At 40.1% G+C, this 27,050-nt stretch overlaps 1 protein-coding gene across 6 annotated transcripts in view; it reads right to left on the bottom strand.

The window, feature by feature from the left end:
* The window catches only part of Rhot1 (ras homolog family member T1), a 69,214-nt gene that overhangs the window by 5,798 nt on the left and 36,366 nt on the right, over nucleotides 1-27,050 (bottom strand). For 2 of the 6 annotated variants that reach the window (XM_051158096.1, XM_051158099.1), the window contains exons 9-20: nucleotides 24,713-24,811; nucleotides 24,173-24,281; nucleotides 23,358-23,478; nucleotides 19,759-19,843; nucleotides 18,432-18,577; nucleotides 16,460-16,560; nucleotides 14,481-14,611; nucleotides 13,699-13,782; nucleotides 11,460-11,579; nucleotides 9,778-9,980; nucleotides 8,632-8,727; nucleotides 6,933-7,055 (exon numbers count right to left, since the gene is read on the bottom strand). In XM_051158096.1, the coding sequence (XP_051014053.1) occupies nucleotides 6,933-7,055; nucleotides 8,632-8,727; nucleotides 9,778-9,980; nucleotides 11,460-11,579; nucleotides 13,699-13,782; nucleotides 14,481-14,611; nucleotides 16,460-16,560; nucleotides 18,432-18,577; nucleotides 19,759-19,843; nucleotides 23,358-23,478; nucleotides 24,173-24,281; nucleotides 24,713-24,811 (1,418 nt within the window). The remainder of the gene's footprint in view (nucleotides 1-6,932; nucleotides 7,056-8,631; nucleotides 8,728-9,777; nucleotides 9,981-11,459; nucleotides 11,580-13,698; nucleotides 13,783-14,480; nucleotides 14,612-16,459; nucleotides 16,561-18,431; nucleotides 18,578-19,758; nucleotides 19,844-23,357; nucleotides 23,479-24,172; nucleotides 24,282-24,712; nucleotides 24,812-27,050) is intronic. The other 4 variants (XM_051158097.1, XM_051158100.1, XM_051158101.1 and 1 more) reach the window with 3 other exon arrangements.

Raw genomic sequence — 27,050 nt, 5'->3', positions numbered from 1 at the left:
TAAGTTGACTAGAGATGCTTAAAGAATTGTCATGTTCTTTAATATGTAAACTAAATGGAAAATAACCTGAAATCCTCATCATTAGCAGCTGACTGAAAATCTGTAACACAAGTTCTTGAGTTATCTTAAATTTAACTATAGGTGCTGGAGAGATGGCTCGCAGGTAAGAGCACTGGCTGCTCTTCCAGAGGACCTGGGTTCAAGTCCCAGCCCCCACGCAGTGACTTACAACCATCTGTATTTCCAGGGGATCTGACACCCTCTTTGGCCTTCTTGGGTACCAAGAATGCACATGGTAGTGCACATACACACACGCAGGCAAAAGCCCCATACATAAAAAATGCGATAAATCTAAGAAGAAAAAACTAACCTATGTTATATATACAGATTCAAAGAATTATACTTAAAAACATACAAAGGAGGGGGCTGGAGAGATGGCTCAGAGGTCCTGAGTTCAGTTCCCAGCAACCACATGGTGACTCACAATCATCTGTAATGAGCTCTGGTGCCCTCTTCTGGCCTGCTGGTATGCATAATAAATAAATAAATATTTGGGGGGGGGGGGGACATACAAAGGAAAGTAGACGCTGAATATAAAACACCAAAATAGGATTTCTCTGTTCACATTACTTTACTACAACATAGTATTTTAAGAGTGCACAAGAGTCCTAGTATCTGAGATCCTAAAAACTCATCCTTTCATTAAATAATTCTATGAGAAAGCAATTCATTTTTGTCTGACAACAATAAAATCTTTCCTTTAAAAGGTCAGCTAAATAAAGTAACATGTCTTCCAACTGCATAGGGGAAGAAGTTGGGTGATTATCAAAGTAACATAGGCAAGCAAAGTAATCCACTAGTAAAATAAACCACACATACAATCAGTTCTAAAATGTATTAAAAATACCATGAGGCGGGAGCTGGAGAGATGGCTCAGCAGTTAAGAGTACTGACAGCTCTTCCAGAGGACCCTGGTTCAATTCCCAGCACCCACATGGCAGCTCACAACTGCCTCTAACTCCTGTTCCCGGGGATCTGACAATCTCAACCAGACATGCATTCAGTCAAAACACCAATGTACATAAAATAAAAATAATTTCATATATATATATATGAAAACCGCATGTCATTCTGCTTTCTAAAACAATAATAACAACAACAATGGGGACGTCTATCTATAAGGTAAGTTAGCAAATTGTGTGAATTATGCACTGTTACCAAAGTAAAATGCAGCTACCAAACTTAAGGAATAACATGCATAAGTAATTTAAATGGCTAAAGCAAATAAAATGGAATTTTAAAAATTCTAAAACCAAAATAAGTGCCAAAGAAAATTGTACCAAAATAGTGTATTGTAAAATAAACAATTTTAATTCAATTATCAGTTAGTAAACATGGGAAAATTATATACAGAAACCTTGCTTTGAAAGAGATCAAAAGATTTCAGAAAGGAAAAAAGAATATACTGTATGAAAAAATTTAAAAGATGATTAAAATCACTAAGTGGCACAGGTGACTGAGGAAAAGAATACCTAAAGGACAGATCGACTTCGTAGACTCTCTGACACACATGGTAGCATTATCATAAAAAGCAGTTTTCAAAAAAGAATAATAGGTAATAAATACGTAACAATTCTGGGTAGTTTAAACCAAGAGTCAAGCTTATTCCTATATACTAGGTTCATCACTTTCAGATTCAAAAAAATTACTTAAAAATTAAAATAATCTCAAAAGGTGTTTTTCCCCAGTAGCATAATTTACACTACTAGAAATGAAAGTATTCCCAAAGATAAAATGACCTGACTACACATGAATCATCCTTCAAATATATGCTAGTTTGAATAGAATTGGCACCCACAGACTCATGTGTGTGAATGCTTGGCCCACAGGGAGTGGCACTATTAGGGCGTGTGGCCTTGTTGAAGAAGTGCGTCACTATGGAGGTGGGCTTTGAGGTCTCATGTATGCTCAAGTCTGGCCAGTATGACACAGTTTCCTTTTGCTGCCTGGGGATCAAGATGTGTAACTCTTAGCTCCGCTAGCACTGTGTCTGCTTGCACGCTGCCATGCTTCCTGCCGTAACAATAAAGGACTGAGCCTCTGAAACTGTAAGCCATCCCTAATTAAAATATTTTCTTTTATAAGACTTACCTTGGTCATCGTGTCTCTTCACAGCAATAAAACCCAAACTAAGATCAAATGTATATTCAAACAATTCTAATTGTCCATAATTGTTCTAAAGGAAAACATGAAACTATTCAGATATGAAATATGTGTCTTTATGTAGCCCTTGCTGTCCTGGAACTCACGATGTAAACCAGGCTAGTCTGGAACTTACACAGATCCTTCTGTCTCTCCCTCTACAGTGCTGGATTAAAATCGTGCTTGTGCACGTGTGTGTGTATGTGTGTGTGTGTATACACCATTTAAATCAAACACTAGGTGGAAAATGGAAACCTTCCTCAAGGAATGAAGCTCAATGACTTTTAACTAATCCTTATTCTTCTGCTTATATTAACAATATTAATTACAATATGTTTAACATGGCAAACCAACAGTGACCAAGTACCAAATGCTGTCAGAACCTGAGAGGACAGACAGAAGGCTCCATTCTCACCCCAGCACCCACACACTGTGGGGTGAAGAACAGGCTCTGTCTTGTGTCCTCTTTTTCTGCAGGATTTGTCTGTGACAGGATCTTGAACTTACGGCTATCTCCCGCCTCAGCACTACCCCATCCTCCATTTTCAGGGGTCTTCACCTTACAACTAAGACTGCAAAATGGTGGCTTATGGATATGCTTGGTCCTGGTAACGTCTAAAGTCTTTAATGCATATTAGTCAATTACCAGCAACTTTCAAACTGTTTTTTGGTGGGTTTTCGCTTGTTTCTTGAGAGAAGGTATATAGTCTCGCCTGGCCTGGAACTCTGTAGAGCTGGCCTCAAACTCAGAGATACACCTGCCTCTGCCTGTAGTGCTGAGACTAAAGGTATGTGCCCTTTTTTTGGGGGGGAGGGAGGGGAGCAGTTTCAAGACAGGGTTTCTCTGTGTAGCCTTGGCTGCTGTCCTGGAACTCTCTTTGTAGACCAGGCTGGCCTCGAACTCACAGCAATTCACCTGCCTCTGCCTCTCAAGTGCTGGGATTAAAGACGTGTGCCACCGTGCCTGGCGAGATAGTCTTATTCTAGCTCATTAGAACACAATTTGTGGTTTAAGCTGGTCCCAAACCCATAGTAATTCTCCTGCCTCAGCCTCCCTAGTGTTGAGATTAGAGGCATGGATAATACCACATACAAGCCCATGTCACATAAAATCTTGACTTTTAGTTTCTTTTTTTAGAATCAGAATGCCAGCCAACACCAGTCTTCCACAGCACAGGCATACCGCTCAACAGCAAATGTCTCTTATAGTCAGGCCTGTTGCAACCACCACACTCCTCACACTTGGGCACTTCACCCATCCACACCCTCACCTATTATTCTAGATCCTTTGCGAACTGAGTTTTGGCCTCCACCCACCTATGCTGTTTTCCTACACCCTTCTATTACTTAGAAGAAATCAGTATAGAAACCCTGACACTCACTGCACTTCTACCCCAAACACGGTGAAACGGCAACTGAGGTAAGAAAGTGGTCCTCTGAAACGGGCATGGTTTTCCTTATATTCTGCTTTTGATTACCAGATGCTAGTGATGAGTGCTGACACTATTATTAAATTACTTCCCATTTGAACAGATGTGACAGAAAGGGCTGACTTGTTTGAAGATCGTGGTGTGGCTCAAGCACATAAGTTATCTCCAAACTATCTCACCTAGAAACTGACTGAATCGCCACCAGTGCTACAGAAAATAAGTAAGTATGCTATGATAGCAATTAAGAGCTTCCAGAACAGATAATGAAATGGATGGTTTGTAATTGGTAAATTACCTTAAGGCAAGGTAGGTTCACCAAGAATAAGATATCAAATAGATGTCACTTCCTATTTAGTAGATAAAACAATGCATTGAGGGCTGGAGGGATGTCTCAGTGGTTAAGAGCACTGGCTGCTCTTCCAGAGGTCCTGAGTTCAATTCCCAGTAACCACATGGTGGCTCACAACCATCTATAATGTCATGTGACGCCATCTTCTGGCCTGCAGGTGTACATGCAGACAAAGCACTGTACAAATAATAAACACATCTTTAAAAAAAAACAACAACAACAAAAACAAAACAATCCATTGATAAGCAGGGCAAAGTGATAAAAATTATAGACTGATTTCAAAAAATACCCTCCCTGAAACTCCTGATAGATAAGATACAATGTATATTTATTTGTATTTTAATTTTTTGTGTGTGTGTATTTTAATTTTTAAAAAAGATTTATTTATTTATTTTATGTGAGTGCTCTATCTGCATGTACACCTGCAGGCCAGAAGAGGGCATCAGATCACATTATAGATTGTAGTGAGCAACCATGTGGGCGCTGGGAATTGACCTCAGAACCTCTGGAAGAGCAGCCAGTGAGTGCCCTTAACCTCTGAGCCTTCCTCTCCAGCCCTGTTTTTATTTTTGAAGCTAAGTTCTCAGGATGGAGTTTAGTCAGGCCTCAAACTTACTGTGTAAAGCAGGCTGGTCTTGAATTTGCGATCCTCCTGCCTCAGCACCCTGAATCCTGGGACTGCATCAAGCTTAATGATACATTAGTTTTAAAACTTCATTATTTACTATCACTTTTTATTGTTTTATTTTTTGAAATAGGTTCTCAAACAGCCCAGGCTAGCTTCTAACTTTTTATATAAGCAAATTCCTGATCCTCCTATCTCAGCCTCCCAAGTACTGATATTACAGGCGTATGCCCCACACCTGGCTCTCGTATGTGTGCATCTCCAACTGAACTTTACATCTATCATTGGCAAAGTTCCCTATGGCTTGTTCACTTTTCTCTCTTTACATTATCAGTAACTTGAAAACTAAAACACATCTAATCCATGTAATTTGCATATAACAAAATGATAGTTATATAATAGGGCTGATTATAAAAATGCTTGAATGAGCTAGAACAAATGAATGAAAAAGAATGACATTTAGTAGAGAGATATACATACCTACTTTTACATTTAAAATGTCAACTAAAATATTTAAAAGACAATTAGAGAGGAAGAGATGTTTGCCTTAATAGCACTTCATATGAAAGATCAATTTTGATTAGCCCCAGTTAATAATATATGTCAACATTGGGATGGGCTGCTAAAACTTCAGTCACATACTAGTTGGGCGCTAAACATGTGCTGCTCACAGTTCTGGACTAGTCAGGCAACACCTGGAGCCATCTTGATGATGACAATCAAGAAAGATGAGGTCACTAAAGTCATCTAGTTCCGCCTGGAGAAGAAACTGTCTGAAGGACTGCTGTGCTGATGAGGAAGAGTGGCATATGCTGCTCTAAAGGGCAGAACTAAAGCTAACAGAGGGAAAGCTACAGAAAAAAAAAATATTTAGCTAAAAAACAAAAAGCAAAAGCAAAGTCTCTCTTTAAAAAAGAAAGCTGTAGGCAAACAGCTGCCTTTCAGGAAGGCTTGCAGAGAGCGCCATTCTCCTGGGATTAGCCAGATGAATTCCAGAATCCAAGCCCAGAGCTCCTATGCTTGTTGGTTTGAACTAGCCTTGCATGTCTGTCTGTCACCATGGTGGAGTCTGCCTGGTTCCTCCTCTATAAGACGCTCTCAAAGGACAGAGGCAGAACTTTCTTACCAGGAGAGCATGGTAACCCCTTCACAGTGTCCTTCAAGGGGGTGCACTCTTATTCTGGGACTGCTACAGCTCAAAGCACCACTAAAACACTCACGGAAAGCCTTTATACGTAGTCTCCAACTGTAGGCAAACAGCATTTCACAGGCTCAGGTATTTAATCCAACTAGAGTCTAGCCAGGCTACAGGTGTAGCTAGAGTATTCAAGGAGGGACCAAGTAGCAGAGCCATTTTAAACCAAATCTATTATTAGCTTGATTATCTGTTTAATCAAGCCCAGCTCTTAATTATATTTAGATGATTTTAAAAAACAAATTCATCCTTAGACAATTATAAATTTGACACAAGATACAAACTGATATGACATAGTTTTTTAAATTTAAAAAAAGTCACCGACTTACAAAAGGGTAGCATGATCAGAATAAGAAAAAAGCTCACTGCTTTGAGAGTGAATGCATCCCTTCTCTCTTCATTTTTGAAAGAATACATTACTTTATAGGACTATGTCAGAGCTTAGCTCACAAAGAATGACTTCAAAAAAAAAAAAAAAAGTAATCTGCCTATTTAGAATAAACAAGTTTAACAAACCTGGGGGAGGAGAGCTCAGAATCCAGCACTATAGCCCCCCCCCCCCGCGGAATATTCCTTAAAGCCTTTAAAGTTGATTATCACTCTCATTTCTAGAAACAGTGTTCTTTCAAGTAAACTTTCCAGGTACTTTTATCCCCCAAAGGAATGCTGGAATTATAAGGGTTTCAAGAATAGAGAATCTAGTTCATATTGGTATGCTTGCATATGATATATCATAGGAACACGAACTAAGTACAGCACCATGTTTTTTATTTTGGGTCGATGAATCTTTTCCTTGCTACAAAAGTCCTTCTAGTCTACAACTCACACCAAGATTTTAATATCCACGTACAATATTATCTCCTACAATGGTACAGATGGCTACTTTCCTAATTAAAAAGATTCAAAATCTTGTCTTACAGTTCCCCAAACAGACCTACTGATTTAAAAAAAAACCATTATTAATGGTGCTTCCCAAACTAAACATGGTTACCACATTGAGACTTTCAGTGGGGTTAGTGGGGGTCAGTTGGCTCGTGGCCTTTGTAATGAGTATCTGTATAATAAATAGTTATCCACTTATTCTTTGTATTTTAACAGAATGCCTGGTACCCAGTAAATAAAGTTAAGAACCTGTTAAGAACTGCAGTGAAGATTTTGTTCTTTACAGATTGCAGCAAGTCTGAGTTGAGGAAGTTCTGACAGATGCAAAATGTACACCTGTTGCAGGTGCACATGCAGCGTAACCGGGCATGGCTGTGAAGACACACAGAAGGACAGGGTTGAGTTCTCACTCGTAAATACGGCACAGGTCAAGTGTGCCAACTTAAAATAAGAAAAGATTTAGGCATAAGCAACACTCTTTCTAGAAAGGAAAAGGATAGTGTGGGGCATGCTAAAGTTGTGCAGAATTCCACATTTGCTAAAAGCATAGTAAGCAGTAATAGTTCTTCCTCCCTCCCTAAGGAAAATCTAGGGAATATTAGCTAACACTTTAAAAAATGTTGGAGAGGGGATGCGATCATTATCAGATGAGTTTTAGTGGAATAAATATGCACAGCAATAGATGGCACCCTCATCTAAATTAATAAAAATAAAACTTGAGTAAGCCATAGCACCAACTGAAAGGACAAGTTTGCTAGCATTTGAATAAGCACTCTCTCCTCCTCCTCCTCCCTCAGCATACACACATGCCTGAAAACCAGGAAGGAGAGGGTGACAAACGCACAAAAGCCAACCCTGAGAAGATGTGAACAACGTCATCTTTAATTCACCAAGCACCCTGGCTCCCAAAGGAAATCAGAGTGCTTCATAAATTTGTACTAGAAGAAATACAGGGTTAATCCCATCAGCTACAAAACACAGCAGCTCTAAGTATGATGGATGAGATTCTGGTAAGGATGTACAAATCTACAGTGAGCCAATCGAATCAGTTATGAAACTGAAGGGCTTTCTGACTCCTTTCTGGTTGAGTGGAGTTTCACTGGTTAGCGCAGGCACATGGGGTGACCCATTTCACCTAAGCCCTGACTGCAATGCCTTCAATGACTGCTCAGTGGCCAGACAAACAAAGCCATCACATCACCCATGACGAGGTACTTGCTGGCACAGAACCCACTGAGAAGAGCACCATCGGATGAATTCATGCCATCACTTCCTGTGACATCTGATCATTTTCAGAGGCTTCGCAGTCAAAGGACTGGCCCAATCTGCCTTGGCTTAGCTTGTGAGAGCTGATGAGACCACAGCACACGGTGGCGTGGGTGTGGACATTAGCAGCATCCCAAAAGTGCCTAACTCCCAATATGAAGAAAAACAAGAATCAATTTTGAGAATTAATGCTCAAGACATTTCTTTTTAAAACCTGGCTTGTGATGAGAAATTGTATCACTGCTACCAAGACACTGCCAGCTGTCATACTGGAATCCATCCGTGATTTTATAAAGTCAATCTGACTCTTTCACATCCATAAGGCTCCACCCACCAAAAAGGAGAAATGGAAAGTATGCTGAGCAACAGGGAGATGCTTCATGAGAAGTGGTGTCAACTGTGTAAGAAGTGTCCATATATGTACATTTATCATATATACACACACGGGTTAGCATAAGGTGCTGTAGAGACACAGCTCTAGTCACACTTCAGTTTCCTATGCGGCTGAAGAGGTACATTGACATAGCAGGGACGGCATGGAAAGTTACAGCTAGGCAGGGAGTCTGACCAAGCAGTGCGTTTCTACATGTTTCTAAATATTAACAGCAAGGAAAGAGATTTGGTCACCCTATAAGAAAATGTAAACAAAATCCCACAGAATCATAAAGAAAAAGTAACTTACAAAGCAGTTTTTAGAAAGACCCAGATTTTTCTCAAATTCTCTATTCTATCAGTGCTGCCCATGTCTCGGGAGAGGCTGCCTCTGTAATGATCCTCTCTGTAGATAACATACATGAGAGTTTTAAAGCAAAGGTAAAACAGAAATAAGGGTTTTCAAATCTTATATTAATAGGAATGGCTTGTCTTCCAATACAAACAGAAAGTCAAAGGCTTGATGCTTTTTTAAAAAGTATGTAATATGTAACACCATTATACTATTACTTTAAAAAAATCTATACAAATTAACACCTTTTTGGAAAGCCTCAGTCTTTGTTTATAACGATGTTTAATTATTACCGTTGTACTTGAGTGTTATATTGATTATACTCTTCTCTAGTTTTCATAAGAAAAATGACTTAAAAACTAGCAGAGTAATAAATGGAATATGCTCTAAAATCCAAGGAAACGCACTGCCTGAAAAGCTGTTTTGTTACAAAATAGAATTTATACAAACGCGCTACTTGAGTAGGACATCAAGATCATGCAATTTTAAGGCAGTTAGTAAACTATCAAAATAACCATAGTTATATGCTTGTACATATGCATGTATAGATATAATAAATGTACATGAAATTTATGCCTATAACAATGTAAAATATTTATATAGTGGATGTTTCACTTGTAACTTTTTACAGTACTTTAAAAAAAAAGACAAATCCTGAATCCAAACATAAAATGTAAAGTCAATGCAAATTCACAAAAGACTTTAGAATCTGGCACACATCAAAGGCCAATTAATCAACAGAAAAATTTAAAAATAAAATTGTGTTCATACGGAGATGCCTTATAAGCACAAAGCAACATGATGTCAGCTCCATTTTACCGTAACAGCATTACTGCCCAATGCTGGGTGGTGGCTGTGCTTTATCAGACTGTTCTGTTAGGACAGCTACAGCCTGCTCAAAAATACACAAGTACGCTAGACGCACTGCCTGTATCACTTATGATACTCAAACCAAACTTGCAGTTGCTCTAATTTATTCCTTCTCATTAGAAAGTTTCTTTCTGTTGCTGAACAATTTCTGTGTGACAAAGATGCCCATGGCTAATGGCGTGCACTGCTACTATGAATCATGCAACATGAACATGACACAGAGCAAGTACTTACGGGTACATGGCCATTGTTGTCAGTTTAACAAAGATATCCTTACTGGGTGCATCAGCAGTATTGCAAGTGAAGGCTTGAGGTGGAGGCATTTTGTGTTTCCTGCAGAAATCTGTAGGTGAGATGCTATGCTCCTGCTTGACTTCGTGCAGGTCTGACTTTGCAGCTACAATTAAGCAGGGAATTCTGCTGTCCATAAAATGTTGCTATGGAATAAAAAAAAAAAAAAATTAAATCAAATATCGATGGCAAGTTTAAAAATTACTATTTATCTAAATGTAAACTTCCCCAGACAGGCAAAGCCACAGCAATTCCAAAGGGGGAAAAAGAAGCGAGAAGCAAAGTTTGGCAGCACTAGGTCAGTCTCCTGTTGTTATACATGACCAAGGCTGCTTTTCTCATGTAGGTAAGAAAACCCGGGGAGGGGACCTGGAGAGATGGCTCAGAGGTTAAGAGCACTATCCACTCTTCCAGAGGCCCTGAGTTCAGTTCCCAGCAACCACATGATGGCTCATAACCTTATCTATAATGAGATCTGGTGCCCTCCTCTGGTGGGCAGGCACACATGTTATATACATAATAAATCTTAAAAAACAACAAAACAAAACAAAAAAACCAACCCTAATTCTCAAGTCATTGTAATTTTTTTCGATTATTTATTTATTATAATGTATACAGTGTTCTGCCTACATGTACCCCTGCACGCCAGGTGTACATTATAGATGGTTGTGAGCCACCATGTGTTGCCAGGAATTGAACTCAGGACCTCTAGAAGAGCAAGTCAGTGCTCTTAACCTCTGAGCCATCTCTCCAACCCCATCACTGTAACTTTTAATATGTTAAAATACCTATTTTCTATACTAAAAAGCATCATTTTGTTCTTTTGTCCCTAGTCTTTCAGCACGTATACTTATGCAGCTGTGGTTATGCTGTACACAGCATCTAAAGACAAGGCTGCATCATCTCTGTACTTCAGAATCGAAACTATTGTTTTTAGTGTTTATTACATTTTCTTTTTTGTTTGTTTGTTTGTTTTGCTAGTTTTTCAAGACAGGGTTTCTCTGTGTAGTCCTGGCTGTCCTGGACTCACTCTGTAGACCAGGCTGGCCTTGAATGCACAGAGATCCACCTGCCTCTGCCTCCTGAGTACGGGGATTAAGGGTGTGTGCCACCACCGACAAGCTATTTTACTAGTTACCTTTTCTAGAAAACCATTCTTCAACTGTTAGACACTTGAATTTTCCAAGAGTTTTTTTATAGTAAAGAAATGCTAGAATAAGTATTTTTGTACATGTAGCTTTCTCCTCCTCTGGACTCTTTGCTGATAATCTCCAAGTGAATGATACACCTTGCAAGCAGCCCTTGCCCTGGCTGTCATCTTAGGGTAACTGGGAATATATAATGCATTTTCATCTTAACAACCAAGACCTTCCATTAATGCAAAAGTTCTCAATCAGGAATACACATCACAGTCACATGTAGAGAAAAACATGTCACCACCTATGACAGGGACTCTATTAGTGTAGAATGAAATGAGGATTTTCAGGGACAGGTTACATACATGTATATGTTTTTAAAACAACTCTGCAATCCATTTTGTTGTACCTTCTGACTAGAAAACACCACACTGCAGATCCTTAAAGCCCTATGTAAAGTTACAATTAGTCATAGGCATAAGAACAAACCTTAAAAATCCTGGCACAGTATTCAAAGGATTTGGGGTTGGTGACATCATAGACCAGGCATACAACGTCACAAATGGTCTCAGCCTCAGTTAGAAATTCCGACTCTGAGATATCATGCAGCTTGTAAAAAGAAAAAGATAATGGGAAACTTAGAATCGTAATATTGATATAAAGTAACTCGACAAATTTCAAATAAAACATTACGAAAGCATGCATAGTCTAAAACACAAAAATGATTTACAAAGAACATAAGAATATTAATAGTCAGCAATGTCTACTGAGTACAAATATTTAATACTACAAGAGACAAACAAGATTTAATAAACTACAAAACCCTTATCAGAAAGAGTAAAATATTATAACACCATAAAATGTATAACATTTATTCAATGAGATCATCTGTGAAAAACAAAATGCGGGTATTTTCTTTTCTTGCTTTTAAGATAGGGTTTCTCTGTGTAGCCGTGGCTGTTCTGGAACTCACTCTGTACGGAACTCAGAGATCCACCTTCTCTGCCTCCTAAGTGCTGGGACTAAAGGTATGCACCACCACTGCCCATCTGTATGGATGCTTATTAATACTTAGTTGTTAGAAGCATTCCATAAGGAGCTAATTTGGTTAGAAATTTGGCCTACAAAGAGTAAGCAGCTTTCTGAAGTCACAAAGTTAATTTATTGTGAACCAAGTATGAAACTGGAATCACAGCACCCAAGAAAAGCATATAACCTTTCTACTGTATTTCACTACCATTTTTCCTCTTCTCATATACTTTTATATTTCTATATTCCTCCCTGATGAACACATAAACTTGATTCAGATTACAGATAAACTACCAAGCACCAGCATTGATTTCATGCTAATTTGTAGCAAGTAACATTACAGAGTTTGCCAGGCATGATGGCACACACCTTTAATCCCAGCACTTCGGGAGGCAGAAGCAGAGGCAGGTGGATCACTGTCAGTTTGAGGTCAGCCTGGTCTACGCAGTGAGTCCAGGACAGCCAAGAATACATAGAGATACCCTGTCTGAAAAGACAAAAACAAAACAACAACAACAAAAACCAAAAAACCCCATTGCTGGCATACTCAGATAATCAAGTTTATTCCTTCTCAAGTCTCTGATGAAGTTGTTGAAGACCAGGTAGCTTAATTTTTCAATGAAGTTCAGTTGTTTAGGGGTTAAGCTGTTTTTAGGTCTAGATAGATGTTTTAAGTTGATAATGACAAAACGTGATGGAGATTGATTTACATTCAGAATTTTAGATGCACCAAGATAGGAAAGATGTTTTCTTCAAGGCTATCAAACACAAATAGCCAAAACACTAAGAATGTAACATTTATATAATTCCTGACTGTGTCGTGCTATAGGTAGTTTGCTGTATATATGTGTAATATAAATGTATATGTAAAAAATTGAATAAAAACATGAAAAAAATTTTTAAAAAGAAAGAAAAACATTAAAGTTTAAAATTAATATTTTGAGGCAATTACGTCTTTTACTTATTAGCATAGAAGGTACATATGTATTGCATGTGTGTAAAGGTGAGCGAATAACTCTGTAAAGCTGTTTCCTCCTTCCATCTTTATGTGTGTTCCAGGGATTACACATACCAGGCCATCAGGTTCTGTGCTAAGTACTGATGCCATCTCACCAACAGTGACTTTAAAAAAAAAAAAAAAAAAAAGTACTCAGGAGGCAGAGGCAAGTGGATCTCTGTGAGCTTGTAGTCTACATAGCAAGTTCCAGGCCAGCCAAGTCTACAAAGTGAGCCCCCATATCAAAAACAAAGGGGGGGTGGTGGTGGGGGTGGGGGGGTGGGGTGGGAGGTGTGTGTGTGTGTGTGTGTGTGTGTGTGTGTGTGTGTGTGTGTGTGTGTGTGTGTGTGTGTGGTGCTGGGATCAAACTTGGGTCCTCTGAAAGAGGAGCACATGCTCTAAACTGCTGAGCCACCTCCCCAACAATAGATTTCTAAAATCAACATGGCAGAATAAAAAGGGAAGGTTGGTTTTGTTTTATTTTCCTTCTATCTGAGTTGCATATTATAGGGTAGCTAACATACAATTAAGTGCACAAATTAATTTTTACCCATGTAATCATCACACAGTATCAGTGGAATTAACATCCAATGAGACAATCAAATGAAAAGTAACACACATATTCCACACACAGTCATGAAAGGAAACCTAGTTTAACGATGCACCCAGTACTTTAGGTCTCGGTATCACACAAGATCTTACCAATAAGTATTTCTCTTGTCCATACACATAGACAGTGTTAATTGCATAATAGGACTTATGATCATCACGGATTTTCTTCTGCCTCTAAAAACAGAACCAAAAATCTCAATGTTTATAATAAAGTATTAAAATAACTTTTTGATCGGCACACACCTGTGTTCATGTGTGGGTGCGTTACAAACAAGAAGACATTGATTCATCTCTATACTGCTGTTTATCAGTAAAAACAGGAGACTGGCTTTATACTTCTTAGTTCTGAGGGTCTTAAACTAAAGGTGGGTTTATTCTGCATAAAGTAAGAGCAGAAGCTGAAGAGGAATAAGCAAGATTAGTGAGCGGAGGAGATTGTGGAGCCATCGGCTGGCAAGTCTCACAGTGCAATGTGGTCTCGTGTGAGAGCCATCTGTAAACAATGCAGCCAGGACTTGTGTCAACTCTCATTTGACACAGGGACTTCACACCACTCTGCATATCAGTGGCATATAATCTAAACAATAACAAGAGGTACACCGAGGACTTGGAATCTCAGGCTACATAGCCAGTTCCAGGCCATCCTGAGCTACTTAATGAGATTCTGTTTTAACAAACAAAGTTAACAATAATCCCGTTGAAGTCTCTATCTTGCTTCAATGTGTTTTAGAAAATCAATGTTTAGGTAGGGATTCAGTGACTGCACACCAATGACTCTAATAATTACTAAAAAGGATAATACCTATGAAAACTTTTGTAAACTTATTACCATTAACGTTTGTTAGAATAAATAACATTCTGACAATCCTCACCAATAGGTTTCTTCCAAGGAGAGCCTGAAGAACTCCGCTTTTCCCGCAGCCTTTCACTCCAATTACATTACATCTGAACACATTTCTCTGAGTCTGTTTTTTCTGCAGGTCAATCTTTTTATCTCTTGTTACTAAAAAGAAAAACAAACAATAACGTGTGCACTAAGACTCACTAAGACTCCATCCACCATCTATAAAATTGGGTATTGCTGCATCTCACATTTAAGAAGTGCTTGATTGACAAACATAATCCCCCCCCCCCCCCCCCCCCCCCCCCCCCACACGCATGCCTCTAATGCCAGCACTTGAATGGCAGAGGCAGGCTGATCTCTCAGTTTGAGGCCAGCTTGGTTTATAGAGTGAGTCCAGAACAGCCAGGGCTACACAGAGAAAAGAAAGGGGGCTGGAGAGGTGGCTCAGTAGTTAAAGAGTATTGGTTGTTCTTCCAGAGGACACAGGTTCAATTCCCAGAACCCACATGGCAGCTCATTAACTGTCTGTAACTACATGAAATAAAAATAATTAAAAAAAGAAAGAAAGAAAGAAAGAAAGAAAGAAAGAAAGAAAGAAAGAAAGAAGAAAACAAAACAAAGCTGTGCAATCAGCACAGTAAAGCACCATCTCTTTCTTTTAGAGGTGGGGTAGGCAGGAGTTCTCATGGCCTACACTGGCCTACAACTCTCTACTAGTTGAGGATGACCTCGTCTTCACTTTCATCACTGGAGCACCAGTGAGGAAAATAGTAGCAAAAGTTCTATCATCATCATCATCATCAAAATCTCTGTCCCCTTTGATATAATAATAATAATGCCAAATCGTGAGAGATGAACAGAGATACAGAATGAGACGAGCTTGTCTTCACTCTATAAAATGTGAAATTATTCCTTTTTTGGCCTCCTGGCAACTTTGTTCACATTTATGAATGCTATATAAACACTTACATTAGCATATATTAATTATTATATAGCAGGTCTCGTCTCCCCACATGTGTAGTACACTGTGATGACACTCACCCCTCCCCACTACCTCTCCTTTCTTTCCTGCTAACACTGCTGCCCTTCACTTTTCTAATCAGTCTTTCATGTCTTTTCTTTTCAGTTATTTTTATTTCATGTGCATTGGTGTTTTTCCTGCATGTATGTCTATATGAGGGTATCGGATCCCCTGGAACTGGTATTACAGACAGTTGTGAGCTGCCATGCAGTTGCTGGGAATTGAACCTGGGTTCTCTGGAATGGCAGCCAGTTCTCATAACTGCTGAGCCATCACTCCATGTCGTTTACTGACCCATTAGGGTTGCTTATAGGAGCATGGGGGGTTATTTACAGGGATAGGCATCTCACCACTTACAAGTGGCTACACCCCTGAAGAAAATGTCTTCTCTACCCCACAGCAGCCATTAACAACCTATACCTTTTTGAGAGAGGTGAGGCCCCGTAAGCGCTTGAGGTAGATGGCACCAACCATGCACTGCTCCTGTGTAAGTAACCATAGCTATTGTGTTCAAAGGTGCCGTTTTTGGTTTTAATTTAAAGAAAATATTTGTGCATGAATGTTTTGCCTACATACATGTGTGCGTGCCGGGTGCCCATGGAGGTCAGAAGAGAACGCTGGATCCCCAGGAACAGTCCCAGATGCTGTAAGCCACCGTTTAGGTGCTGAGAACCTAACAAGCGTCCTCTGCAAGAACAGCCAGAGCTCCTAACACCGAGCCATCTGCCTAGGCCCCACTTTTGTTTTGAGGGAGGGGTTTCATAGAACACAGGCTGGCCTCAGATTAGATCTGCAGCCGACAACGACCGTGAACTTTTGCTAGTATTGTAGGTATGTACCACCATTCATAGATTACGCAGCACCAGGCATAAGACCCAGTGTCTCATGCCAGCAAGCCCTCGATCAACTGAACTATACTCCCTTCCCCCAAAACTGGAGTAAGAAAATGCTCATAGCCATGAGCTGAATAGCATCCACGTGCTTACCTGTAATGGCTGAAGCTTGAGACTCTTGTTCCGTCAATATGGAATAGCCTAGATAGCCCAAATACTCCAGGCAACGCTGTACATCTAAGTAGGTTGTGAGCCTAAAACCAGGAAGTTTACAAGGCTTATGTCCTGAATGAACATTCACAGAAAAAATTCCAGTAACTCAAAAAAAAAAAACAAACCAAAAACAAAAACAAAAACAAAAAAAACAACCCACCGCTCTCGATAGTATCTGTAACATTGCTTTATTTTGTAGTTGTTTTTATGACTCTGTATATGTTTCTCTATGTACATATGTGTAAAGATGAGTGTGCACATGTGTGCAGGCCAGAGGACAATCTTTAGTATCATTCCTCAGGAGCTGTCTACCTTGCATTTTGAGGCAGTCTCTCACTAGCCTGGAACTCTCTCCATGAAAGCTAAGCTGCAGGTCAACGAGGTTTAGGGATCCATCTGCCTGTGTCCATTTTGCCTGAGGCATTGATAAGTGCAGGGCATATCTGTGCATTTTTACATGGGTTCTTAAAACAAAAGCTCAGGTTCTTCTAAGCCCTTTACCAACTGAGCTATCTCCACAGCCTCTTTGACCATAACCTACCCCGCACTCCATTACTATAGCAGAGCTGGTAGGCAAGCACGGGGTAAAGGCGAGCTCCTCTATTCTCCCTGTCACAGACAGCAGCAAGCCTACGGAAGCCACAGCCGAATGCTGGGGCAACTGACAAGCTACTTCCCGGCTACTGTAATGTCCTGCACACACTGACTAGACAGAAACTATGCAGATCTGATAAGATTTGACAGAAAAGCAAAAAAATATCCCAAGAAAGCACCCAAACTTGGTTCTTCTCAGGTACCTGGGGAGTGGGATAGTTTGGGATATTATCTCAGTTGGTAGAATCCTTAGTTTGACACCTAACAGCACATAAAACAGGCATGAAATCCAAGTTATTTATGAGGATTGGGAGTTCAAGGTCAATCTCAGCTACGGAGTAAGTTCCAGGCCAGCTTAGGATAGGTGAGCCATAGACTCAGAAAAAGTAGATAGGGCTGGAGAGATGACTAAGCTATTAAAGCCTAGGCTCACAATCCAAAAGAGGGGGAAAAAAAAGTAAGAGAAGGGAAATAGTAGGGAGGGAGGAAGGGGATATCTAGTGAGGGGGAGGGGAAAAGGGAGAAGAGAGGGCAAGAGAAAAAGGAAAAGGAGAGGGAGGAGGGAGAGAGGTGCTGGAGAAAGAAGAGGAGGAAGAGAACGAGGTGGCTTTCCTCGGGGTGGAGCCTGTTTTTTTAAAAAAAGGATCTACAACCTCTCTGAAGAAGTGTTTCTCAACGACGCTAAAGTACTGATGACATCATGGAAGAACACAGGATTTCCTTAATGCTCTTGGCACAATGCCAAGCATGCTCTAAGTAGGTTTTAGACACATCCTCATTAAATGTTATAGATAATTAACTAAAAATCATTTAAAACAAAGAATACAAACTCTAGTGCCCAGTAAAACACACTTCTCTCCATATGCTGAAGGGTTGTGAAACAGTATTAACACTTCCAATTTTGTTTTGTTTTTGTTTTTGTTTTTTCTGAGACAGGGTTTCTCTGTGCAGCCTTGGCTACTCTGGACTCACTTTGTAGACCAGGTTGGCCTCGAACTCACAGAGATTCACTTCCCTCTGCCTCCCTGAGTGCTGGGATTATAGGCATGTACCACCATGCCCAGCAGTTCCAATTTTCTTAATCAAACCAAAAAGTACAAAATTTAGTTTCATTTTGAGGTAATGCTACTATTTCCTACAATATTAAAAAAGAAAACAGACCTTCTAGACAAACTTAGAAAATTTCCACAGTTCATCTGAGACATGCAGCTTAGAGGAAGTCAGGATTAAAAGATTACTAATTGTGACAGGCACACAGAATGATACACGTGACAGCACCGTAATTTAAAAGCAACAGATGTTAGAACTCTATACTCACGTCCACTGGGAAAGGAATCCCTGGTAGGTTATCCAGCCTCTGTCATTTGTGCAAACTGTGTTATTTACATCTGGTCCCCAAGGTATGTAAGGGAAAACTTTAAATAAATCTTTAAGTTCATCAGGTGACAAAGCACAGTCTCTGTCCTGAAGACACACAAGGAAGTGACATAACACTCAGATGCCCAAGTGAAAAGTCCTCAAACAAAACAGCTCCCTAGTCCAACAAAACTATGCTTTGAGAAACTCATTTTAAAATAAGAAATTTTGCTGGGTATAGTGGTGCATACATTTAATCCCAGCACTTGGGAGGCAGAGGCAGGTGGATCTCTGAGTTTGAGGCCACCTGGTCTACAGAACTAGTTCCAGAACAACCAGGGCCACACAGAAAAAAAAGCCTGTATCAAAATTAATTACTTACTTAATTAAAATAAAATATAAACTTTTTTGTGAGACAGGCATAGCTCTGAGTTCAAGGCCAGCATGGTCTACAGAGCTAGTTCCAGAACATTCAGGGCTGAAAAGAAAAAAAAAAAACTAGGGGCTGGAGAGATGGCTCAGAGGGTAAGAGCATTGACTGCTGTTCCAAAGGTCATGAGTTCAATTCCCAGCAACCACATGTTGGCTCACAACCATCTATAATGAAATCCGTATACATAATAAATAATCTTAAAAAAAAAAACAAAAAAACAAAAACAAAAAAACTAGCCAATGGACAGAACATTCTCCACAGTTGAGTGGAGAGTGGAGTATGACTTTCACACGAACTCTGGTGCCTCATATTTGACCATGTCCCCTGGAGGGGGAGGCCTGGTGGCACTCAGAGAAAGGATAGCAGGTTACCAAGAAGAGACTTGATACCCTATGAGCATATACGGGGGAGGAAGTCCCCCTCAGGAACAGTCATAGGGGAGGGGAATAAGGGGAAAATGGGAGGGAGGGAAGAATGGGAGGATACAAGGGATGGGATAACCATTGAGATGTGACAAGAATAAATTAATAAAATTTTTTAAAAAAACTATCTCTAAATAAATAAATAAAGCTCAGACTTTTTTTGTGTGTTTGTTTTTGGAGGCAGTGCTGAGATTAAAGTTGTGCACCACAATCAATCCTAAAATAAGAACTTTTATATATATTTTATTAAGACATTTCTTCACATCATGAAACAGTCTACTAGAAAAACAAGACTTTTTATCCTAAGAAAATAATAAAAAACTTAAACTTTAGGCAACATATCATAAACATCAGGTAGCTCAAATGATAAAAGAAAAGCATTCAGAGAAAAGCATTTGACTATGTACTTTGGAAAATCTCAGGCAAAGGCTTACCAAATCATGTTTGTCGAAGGTGCTTTGGAGAAACAAATATGCATGATGATTTAATTCAGTAGTGCAATCAGGAGGTATTTTTAGCCTGTTGAAAAAAATTTAAGAATAAATCATTAATCAAATATTAAAATTTGAGAAATGAATAAAGAAACTGAAACAAGTATTTCTGTGGGATGACATCATGAGTAGAATACTTTCTGAGGTCATATAGACAGTCTGAGGGAAAGGTCTCTGGGGTAGTTATTGCATTTCTCAGAAGAATTATTAGTAATGTTCATTTCAAAGAGACATATACATATTTTTCCTACACATTATTAGAGCAGGTTGAAATAACAACTTTACAAATAATTCTAATTATAAAATGGAATGTGACTCAGCTTGTAGAATACTTGTCTATGCACAGAGTTCTTAGCTTAATTCCCAGAACAACATAAACTTGGGGTGATAGCTGATGTCTATAATCCACGCACTAAAGATGTGGAGGCAGGGGCATCAGGCATTCAAGGGTATCTTTAGCCAGCATACACAACATCAGACTCTAGCTCAAAAGACAAAAGAAAAATGTAAAAGGAGACAGGAGATGACTTCACAGCTAAAAGCACTTGCTGAGCAAGCCTGATACCTAAGTTTGAATCCATGAAATCACATTTAAAATAACAGGGGCCAGCACTCAGGAAGCAGAGGCAATGGATCGCTGAGTTTGAGGCCAGCCTGGTCTACAAAACATTCCAGGACAGCCAGGGCTACACAGAGAAACCCTGTCTCAAAAAACCAAGAATAACAAGAAAAAAGTAGGGGGAGGGGCAAAAGATGGTGCAGGTGTCTATAATCCTCTGCTCTAGATAGATGATAGATACAAGTGTAATAAAAATATTTTAATTATAAAAAGCATCAGGATTTCTTTCCTAAGCACTTCATGCTGGTGCACAGTAGTAACCTCCATCTATTCACTCTCCTCTCCTACTTACTTCTTTGTGATCAAACATTTAAGCAACTACAAATGAGTAAGGACATACATGCCTTCCAGCCTTTTGGAGCTAAAGAGATGGCTCAGTAGCTAAGAACAGTGGCTATCCCTACATAGGACCCGGGTTCAGTTCCCAGCACCTACACGGCTGAACACAACTGTCAGGAACTCCAGTTCCAAGGGATCCAACACTCTCCTTTGCCCTCCATGGGCAACAGGCACATTCATGATGCACATGCATACCTGCAAATATTCATGCACATGAAAGAAAACTTTTAAAAATATTTCATCCTTTCATGGCTGAATAAACATTCCAATAAAGGAATTATATTTATATAGCACTTTAATGTTTATTTGTTTATCATGTGTGTTGACTGTGGGTGCACATGTGGTGGGAGTCAGAAGACAACTGTGGAGAATCGGTTCTATCCTTTCAACATCATGTGGATTCTGGGGTTTGAACTCAGGCTTTTATGAGAAACAATTTTATTTGCTGAGCAACCCAGCCCCAACTTTTAAAAATAATTTCTTGACCGACAAGTGACTCTGTATTGTGGCTCTTATGACCAGTGCTGCAGTAAACAAGTGAACGCAGGTATCTCTCTGAGAATTCCACTTCTGTTACTTAAGAAACCAGCAGTGGGAATGCTGGGTCATACAGGTCACACAAAGCGCTGTTTTTAGGTCTCTGAGGAATCTCACACTGTTTTCACACTGGATGTCCTCATTTGTACTGCTGCCAACACTGCACCAGAGTTCCCACTCTCTGCATGCTTCACTGTTTGTATCTCTCCAGCCCTGTGAAGCAACTTCATATAAGAGTAATAACTGGGGGCTAAAGAGAGGTCCTGTAGGGAAGAGGCCTGGCTGCTCTTCCAGAGGACCCTAGTTTGAGTGCCAGCATTCACATGGTGGGCTACAACATTCACATGGTGGGTTACAGCCGTCTGCTGTAATTCCGGTTCCAGGGGATCTGATGCTCTCTTCTAACTTCTATGGATACCAAAATTACACACAGCACACAGATATGCATGCAGGCAAAATATCTGTATGAAGAACAATTTAAAGTAATAATTGGAACTGAAGAGGTAACTCAGTGGCCTCAAATCCCCAGCACTCACATAGTTTCGACCTAGAACGCATTAATGGACCAAGAATCTGATCAGAAAAATACTCCAGTCTCTTGACAATGGAGAAGGTTAGGAAAAAAAATTTTTTTTCCAGAGCCATCACACAGCTAGTTGGAGTGCAATTCTTAGACAAAGAAATAGCACCGTGAAGGTGATACATGACTAAAGGCAAGGAAGAAAGGCCGGAAGATGCCAAGACCCGAATAGCAGGCCATGATGCCCCAAAACAGAAAAGAGGCACCCAAGACCACATAGTCTCTCCTGGGAAGCATCACTGAGCCGAAATTTAAACACGTAAGACTCAAACAGCATTACCAAAGGAAAATAACAATTCATACATCAGCTGTTTAGGAAAAAAATACTTTATGTGAACTAAAAACAAGCCATAAAAATGAAGGGGAAGAAATAATAAAGGAATCATCTTTTGACTCTAAAACTATGATTACTCGGTATCTTTTCTTCCTCTATTGTCAATACAAGTCTTAGTTTTATTTATTTATATATATATATATATATATATATATATATATATATATATATATATAGGTTTATCCAAATCAACAAGGGAAATACAAATTTTTTAAAGATTTGAAAGGCTGGGTATGATGGTGCAAATATTTTTATTAATTTATTCAGATTACATCTCAATTGTTATCCTCTCACTTTTATCTTCCTGTCCCTCCTTCCCTTCCTCTTTCACCCTTTCCCCTCCCCTAGGTCTGTGACAGAAGGGGGCCTCCTCCCCCACCATATGGTCACAGCCTATCAAGGCTCATCCTGGTAGCCTGCTTATCCTTTGTCTGAGTGCCACCAGGCCTCCCCACCAAGGGAAAGTGGTCAAATAGGGGCACCAGAGTTCATGTCAGAGGCAGTCCCCGCTCTCCACACAACTGTGGAGAATGTCCTGTCCATTGAATCTTTAATCCAAACACTGGCAAATAGAGGCAGGCAGGCCTCTGTGAGTTTAAGGTCAGCCTGGTCTACATAGTGAGAACCTGCCTTAAACAACAACAAAATTTTCAGCTAAGTAAAAAAATAGATAAATAAGGCACGTAAGCTATATTAAGTCCTATAATTAAGTACTGGCTTCCAACTGTGGACGATTTTGCTTATGAGACGACACTTTTGCTTGTCACAACTAGAAGAGGCATCACTGTCACTCACGCATCTGCTCCCCATTCTATAGTGGAGAGGACAGGACAATCACCACAATAAATAATTTTGCAGCCGGTACATTGGCGCACACCTTTAATCCCAGCACTTGGGAGGCAGAGGCAGGCAGATCTCTGAGTTCCAAGCCAGCCTGGTCTACAGAGTGAGTTCCAAGGCAGCCAGAGCTACGTAACAGAGAGACTCAAAAAATTCTTTGTTCCAAAATGTTCAGAGTGCAAAAATTGAGGAACTTTAAATTAGTCACAAGACACTTAAAAACTATGCACATAGTAAGCAAAACTTTAAAAATATTTGGCAAGTAAAGTAAATTAGAAAGGCAAGGTACACACAGGGGGAATAAATACTCAGGCGCGAGATGCAGATCATCGTCATATCCAAACCGTCGAAGCACAGTCCAGGTAGTCTCATGCCTCCCCCTCTGGATAAAAAGTGTGTGCAAAAAGAGAAAACCTGAAATAAAGTAAATCAGTAAATACAGCTGATGTGAACACTGTAACTGTGCCAGGGAGAACAGCATATGACATGAGCTAGATTTGTGAGAGCCTGAGTACTAGTTTCACAGCCAAACAAAACAGTCTCCAGGCATCAGACTCATTTCCCATGAACAGCCAGCAGCAATGGACAAAAGGGACAAAGGTCCATCCCAAGAAGCACACTGACAGCCAGAGCTACATGATGAAAACAAACGAGGTACAGCTCCCCTGGCTTACTTGTTAATGACAAATTCTGGCTTTTAATTTCATTTTTTATTACATCATGAGTCAGCAATAAACTCAGCAAAGAACACTGTAACTGGTGAATCTGACTCATACACAGTCCATAGAAGTAACTTTCCCCAAAAGATTGCTTACGAGTACTAAGATGTCTGTTACACGTATGCTTTCCTTCATATAGATCTCTGTATAGCTCATCTAACCAATTTCCCTATCTCCAATGTACACTGACAGTAAAGATAATACTCTCTCACCAATACTAACATTCCTTAATGTACAAAAAATTCTATTTGAAAATACTCAATTTAAAGGGGTGGGAAATGAGCTGGAAATACAATTAAGTGGCAGAATGTTTGCTTTGCATGAGTAAGGCCCTGGGGTTAACCCAGCACGTGGAGGAGAAAGTGATGAAAAAAACACCATTTCCCTACCTCTTAGCGTCAGACCACTGTCAGCCACACCATCGCTTAGGTGCTTTCTAACCACGTTCTTGACGTCTTCCAGAGCTTGGGGAGCTAAAGGAGTGTTGAAACAAATTCTCTAGCAAAAACGTAAAATAAAATACATTTTAAAACAAATCAGAATGCAAGTCCACAAAAATATAAGTCAGTGATAATCTACAAAATCAAAGAGCTAGAGCCATGGAAAGTCAGTGGCATCTCTATTTCTTATTATTTAAGTGAAGTGTGTAAGACTTGAAGAGAAAAACTGGCAGCACCCCTTGTTCTGTTTCAGAAACACAAAGCTCCTTATGTGGTTGCATAACACAAAGCCCAGAAAACAAAGTAATGTAGAGTTCATCATTCTTCATACACCCACTGAATACCATGACATCAAATTATCAAAAAGTCTCTGGCCCTGGGAAAAAGAGGCTTTTTATAGCGTAAGATTTACTAGTTGGGTGTGATAGTTTTACAGAAAGCAGGTTGCTTAGTGCCTACTGTTGCTTAAGCCAGGAGTAAGGCAGCTACCTGGAAGAAGTTGAGCTCAGCATCATTCAGAGTGCCATCGTTATCCTGATCAGATATTTTAAATATACGAGTGAGGGCTTTTATACAAGCTGGTTTCATCTATACAGCAGGAAAAAAGAAAATAATTTTTAAATACAATTTCACAAACAACACTAGAAAACATGACAGGTTTCATTTAACATAAAAAACTGGTAGCGCCGGGCGTGGTGGCACACGCCTTTAATCCCAGCACTCGGGAGGCAGAGGCAGGTGGATCGCTGTGAGTTCGAGGCCAGCCTGGTCTACAAAGTGAGTCCAGGATGGCCAAGGCTACACAGAAAAACCCTGTCTCGACAAACCAAAAAAAAAAAAAAAAAAAAAAAAACTGGTAGCATGGCAGCCGAGCGCGGTCGTGCACGCCCTTAATCCCAGCACTCGGGAGGCAGAGGCTGGTGGATCGTTGAAAGTTCGAGGCCAGCCTGGTCTACAAAGTGAGTTCAGGACAGCCAAGGCTGCACAGGGAAACCATCTCGAAACCACTTCCTCCTCCCCCCCAAAAAAGAAAACCTGGTAGCATGAAGAAACGAACTAAAGCAAAAGTACAGAGGACTGAACCTCTAACTTGATAGGCAAAACATTCTAGAACTATGCCATCTCCTCGACCCTTTTTAACTTTTTTGTTAATCTGTGTGTGTGCCGTGGTGCTTACATGTGGCAGTCAGAGGACAGCTTTGTTTGTCAGGCCTCATCTTTTACCTTGTTTCAGACAGGCTCTATTGTCGGCTTATGGGAATCCTCCTGTTGCCTTAGCGAGCCATCTTGACAGAGGAGCAGTGTGATTACAGACACACGCTACTGCATGCAGCTTCATGTGTGCACTGAGGGTATGAACCCCAGCCTTCACACTTATGCAACAGGCACTGTATCCCAGCAGTCTTTACTGACTTTGTATTTTGAGCCAGGCTCTCACTTACTGGCCCAAGCTTAGCCTCCCAAGTAACTGGGATTGTATACCTGCCCCAGCAGGCCAGTAAGGACAACAAGTTTTATTATAGTCTCATTCCCTCTCTTTCTCCCCTCTATCTCTCCCTCCTTCCCTCTTTCCTGCCCCAGCAGGGCCAGCAAAGCCTGAGACATGGTCTTGTAGTCTCTGAATCCTCCTGCCTCAGCCTCCTGAATGGTGAGATTGGAGGCACACACCATCATCCTTGTCTTTTGTTGTTGTTTTTGTTTTTTATGTATGTGTGTGCGCTCGGGTCTCTGATTTCAAGGCCAGCCTGGCATAGAGCAAGTTCCAGGTAAAGAAAAGCTTAGGTCCAGCCCTAGTGGCACACCAGCACTCAGGAGACAGAGTTCTCCTAGTTCTAGTCACTTCTGTTCAGGAAGTTTGGTTGAGTCAGTGAGTTGAGACAAAGTAGAGTGGAGTTGAGTTCATAGCAGTTCAAATTGTGGAATTAAGAGGCAGTTTGAGCAGCAGAGTTTTACAGAGACAGGTTGAAGAGAAAACAAGCTCAGAGGTTAAGAGCACTGTCTGAACTCCCAGAGGTCCTGAGTTCAATTCCCAGCAACCACATGGTGGCTCACATAATGACATCTGGTGCCTTCTTCTGGCATGTACTTGACAGTAAAGGACTCATTTACATAAAATAAATAAATAAATCTTAAATTTAAAAAAAAAAAAAAAAAAAAGAGTCCAGAAAGAACTAGAAAGGGTGATCTTATTCAGCAGTAAGTCTCTGAGGCGGAAAACATTCTAAGTCTAAATTAGATTGTAAGGAGGTCTAGGTTAACAGACAAGGCAGTAAGAGATCATCAGGACTAACATGATAAGAGAATCAATTCCCGGGGGCTGGAGAGATGGCTCAGAGGTTAAGAGCACTGGCTGCTCTTCCAGAGGTCCTGAGTTCAATTCCCAGCAACCACATGGTGGCTCACAACCATCTGTAATGTGATCCGATGCCCTCTTCTGGCCTGCGGGTGTACATGCAGGTAGAACACTGTATTAATAATAAATAAAATAAATAAATCTTTAAAGAAAAAAAAAAGATAATCAACTCCCAAAATTATCCTGTGACCTCTATACACACACGCACACGCACGAATATATAATATAAAGAAATGAATGGAGGAGGGAGAAATTTTTTTTTAATTTTTATTATTTTTGTGTGTATTTGTCTGTATGTAGGTATATTCACATCAGGGTGGGTGTTGGAAAAATATTCTCTTTTTTTTTGTTTGTTTGTTTATTTTCAAGACAGGGTTTCTCTGTATAACCTTGCTGTCCTGGACTCAATTGATAGACAGGTTGGCCTTGAACTCACAGAGATCCACCTGCCTCTGCCTCCCAAAGTGCTGGGAT

Source organism: Acomys russatus, chromosome 16 (assembly GCF_903995435.1).
Source record: "Acomys russatus chromosome 16, mAcoRus1.1, whole genome shotgun sequence".
NCBI classification, from domain to species: Eukaryota; Metazoa; Chordata; class Mammalia; order Rodentia; family Muridae; genus Acomys; species Acomys russatus.
Note: the sequence above shows the minus strand (reverse complement) of the source record. Positions and strands in the feature narration are given on the sequence as shown.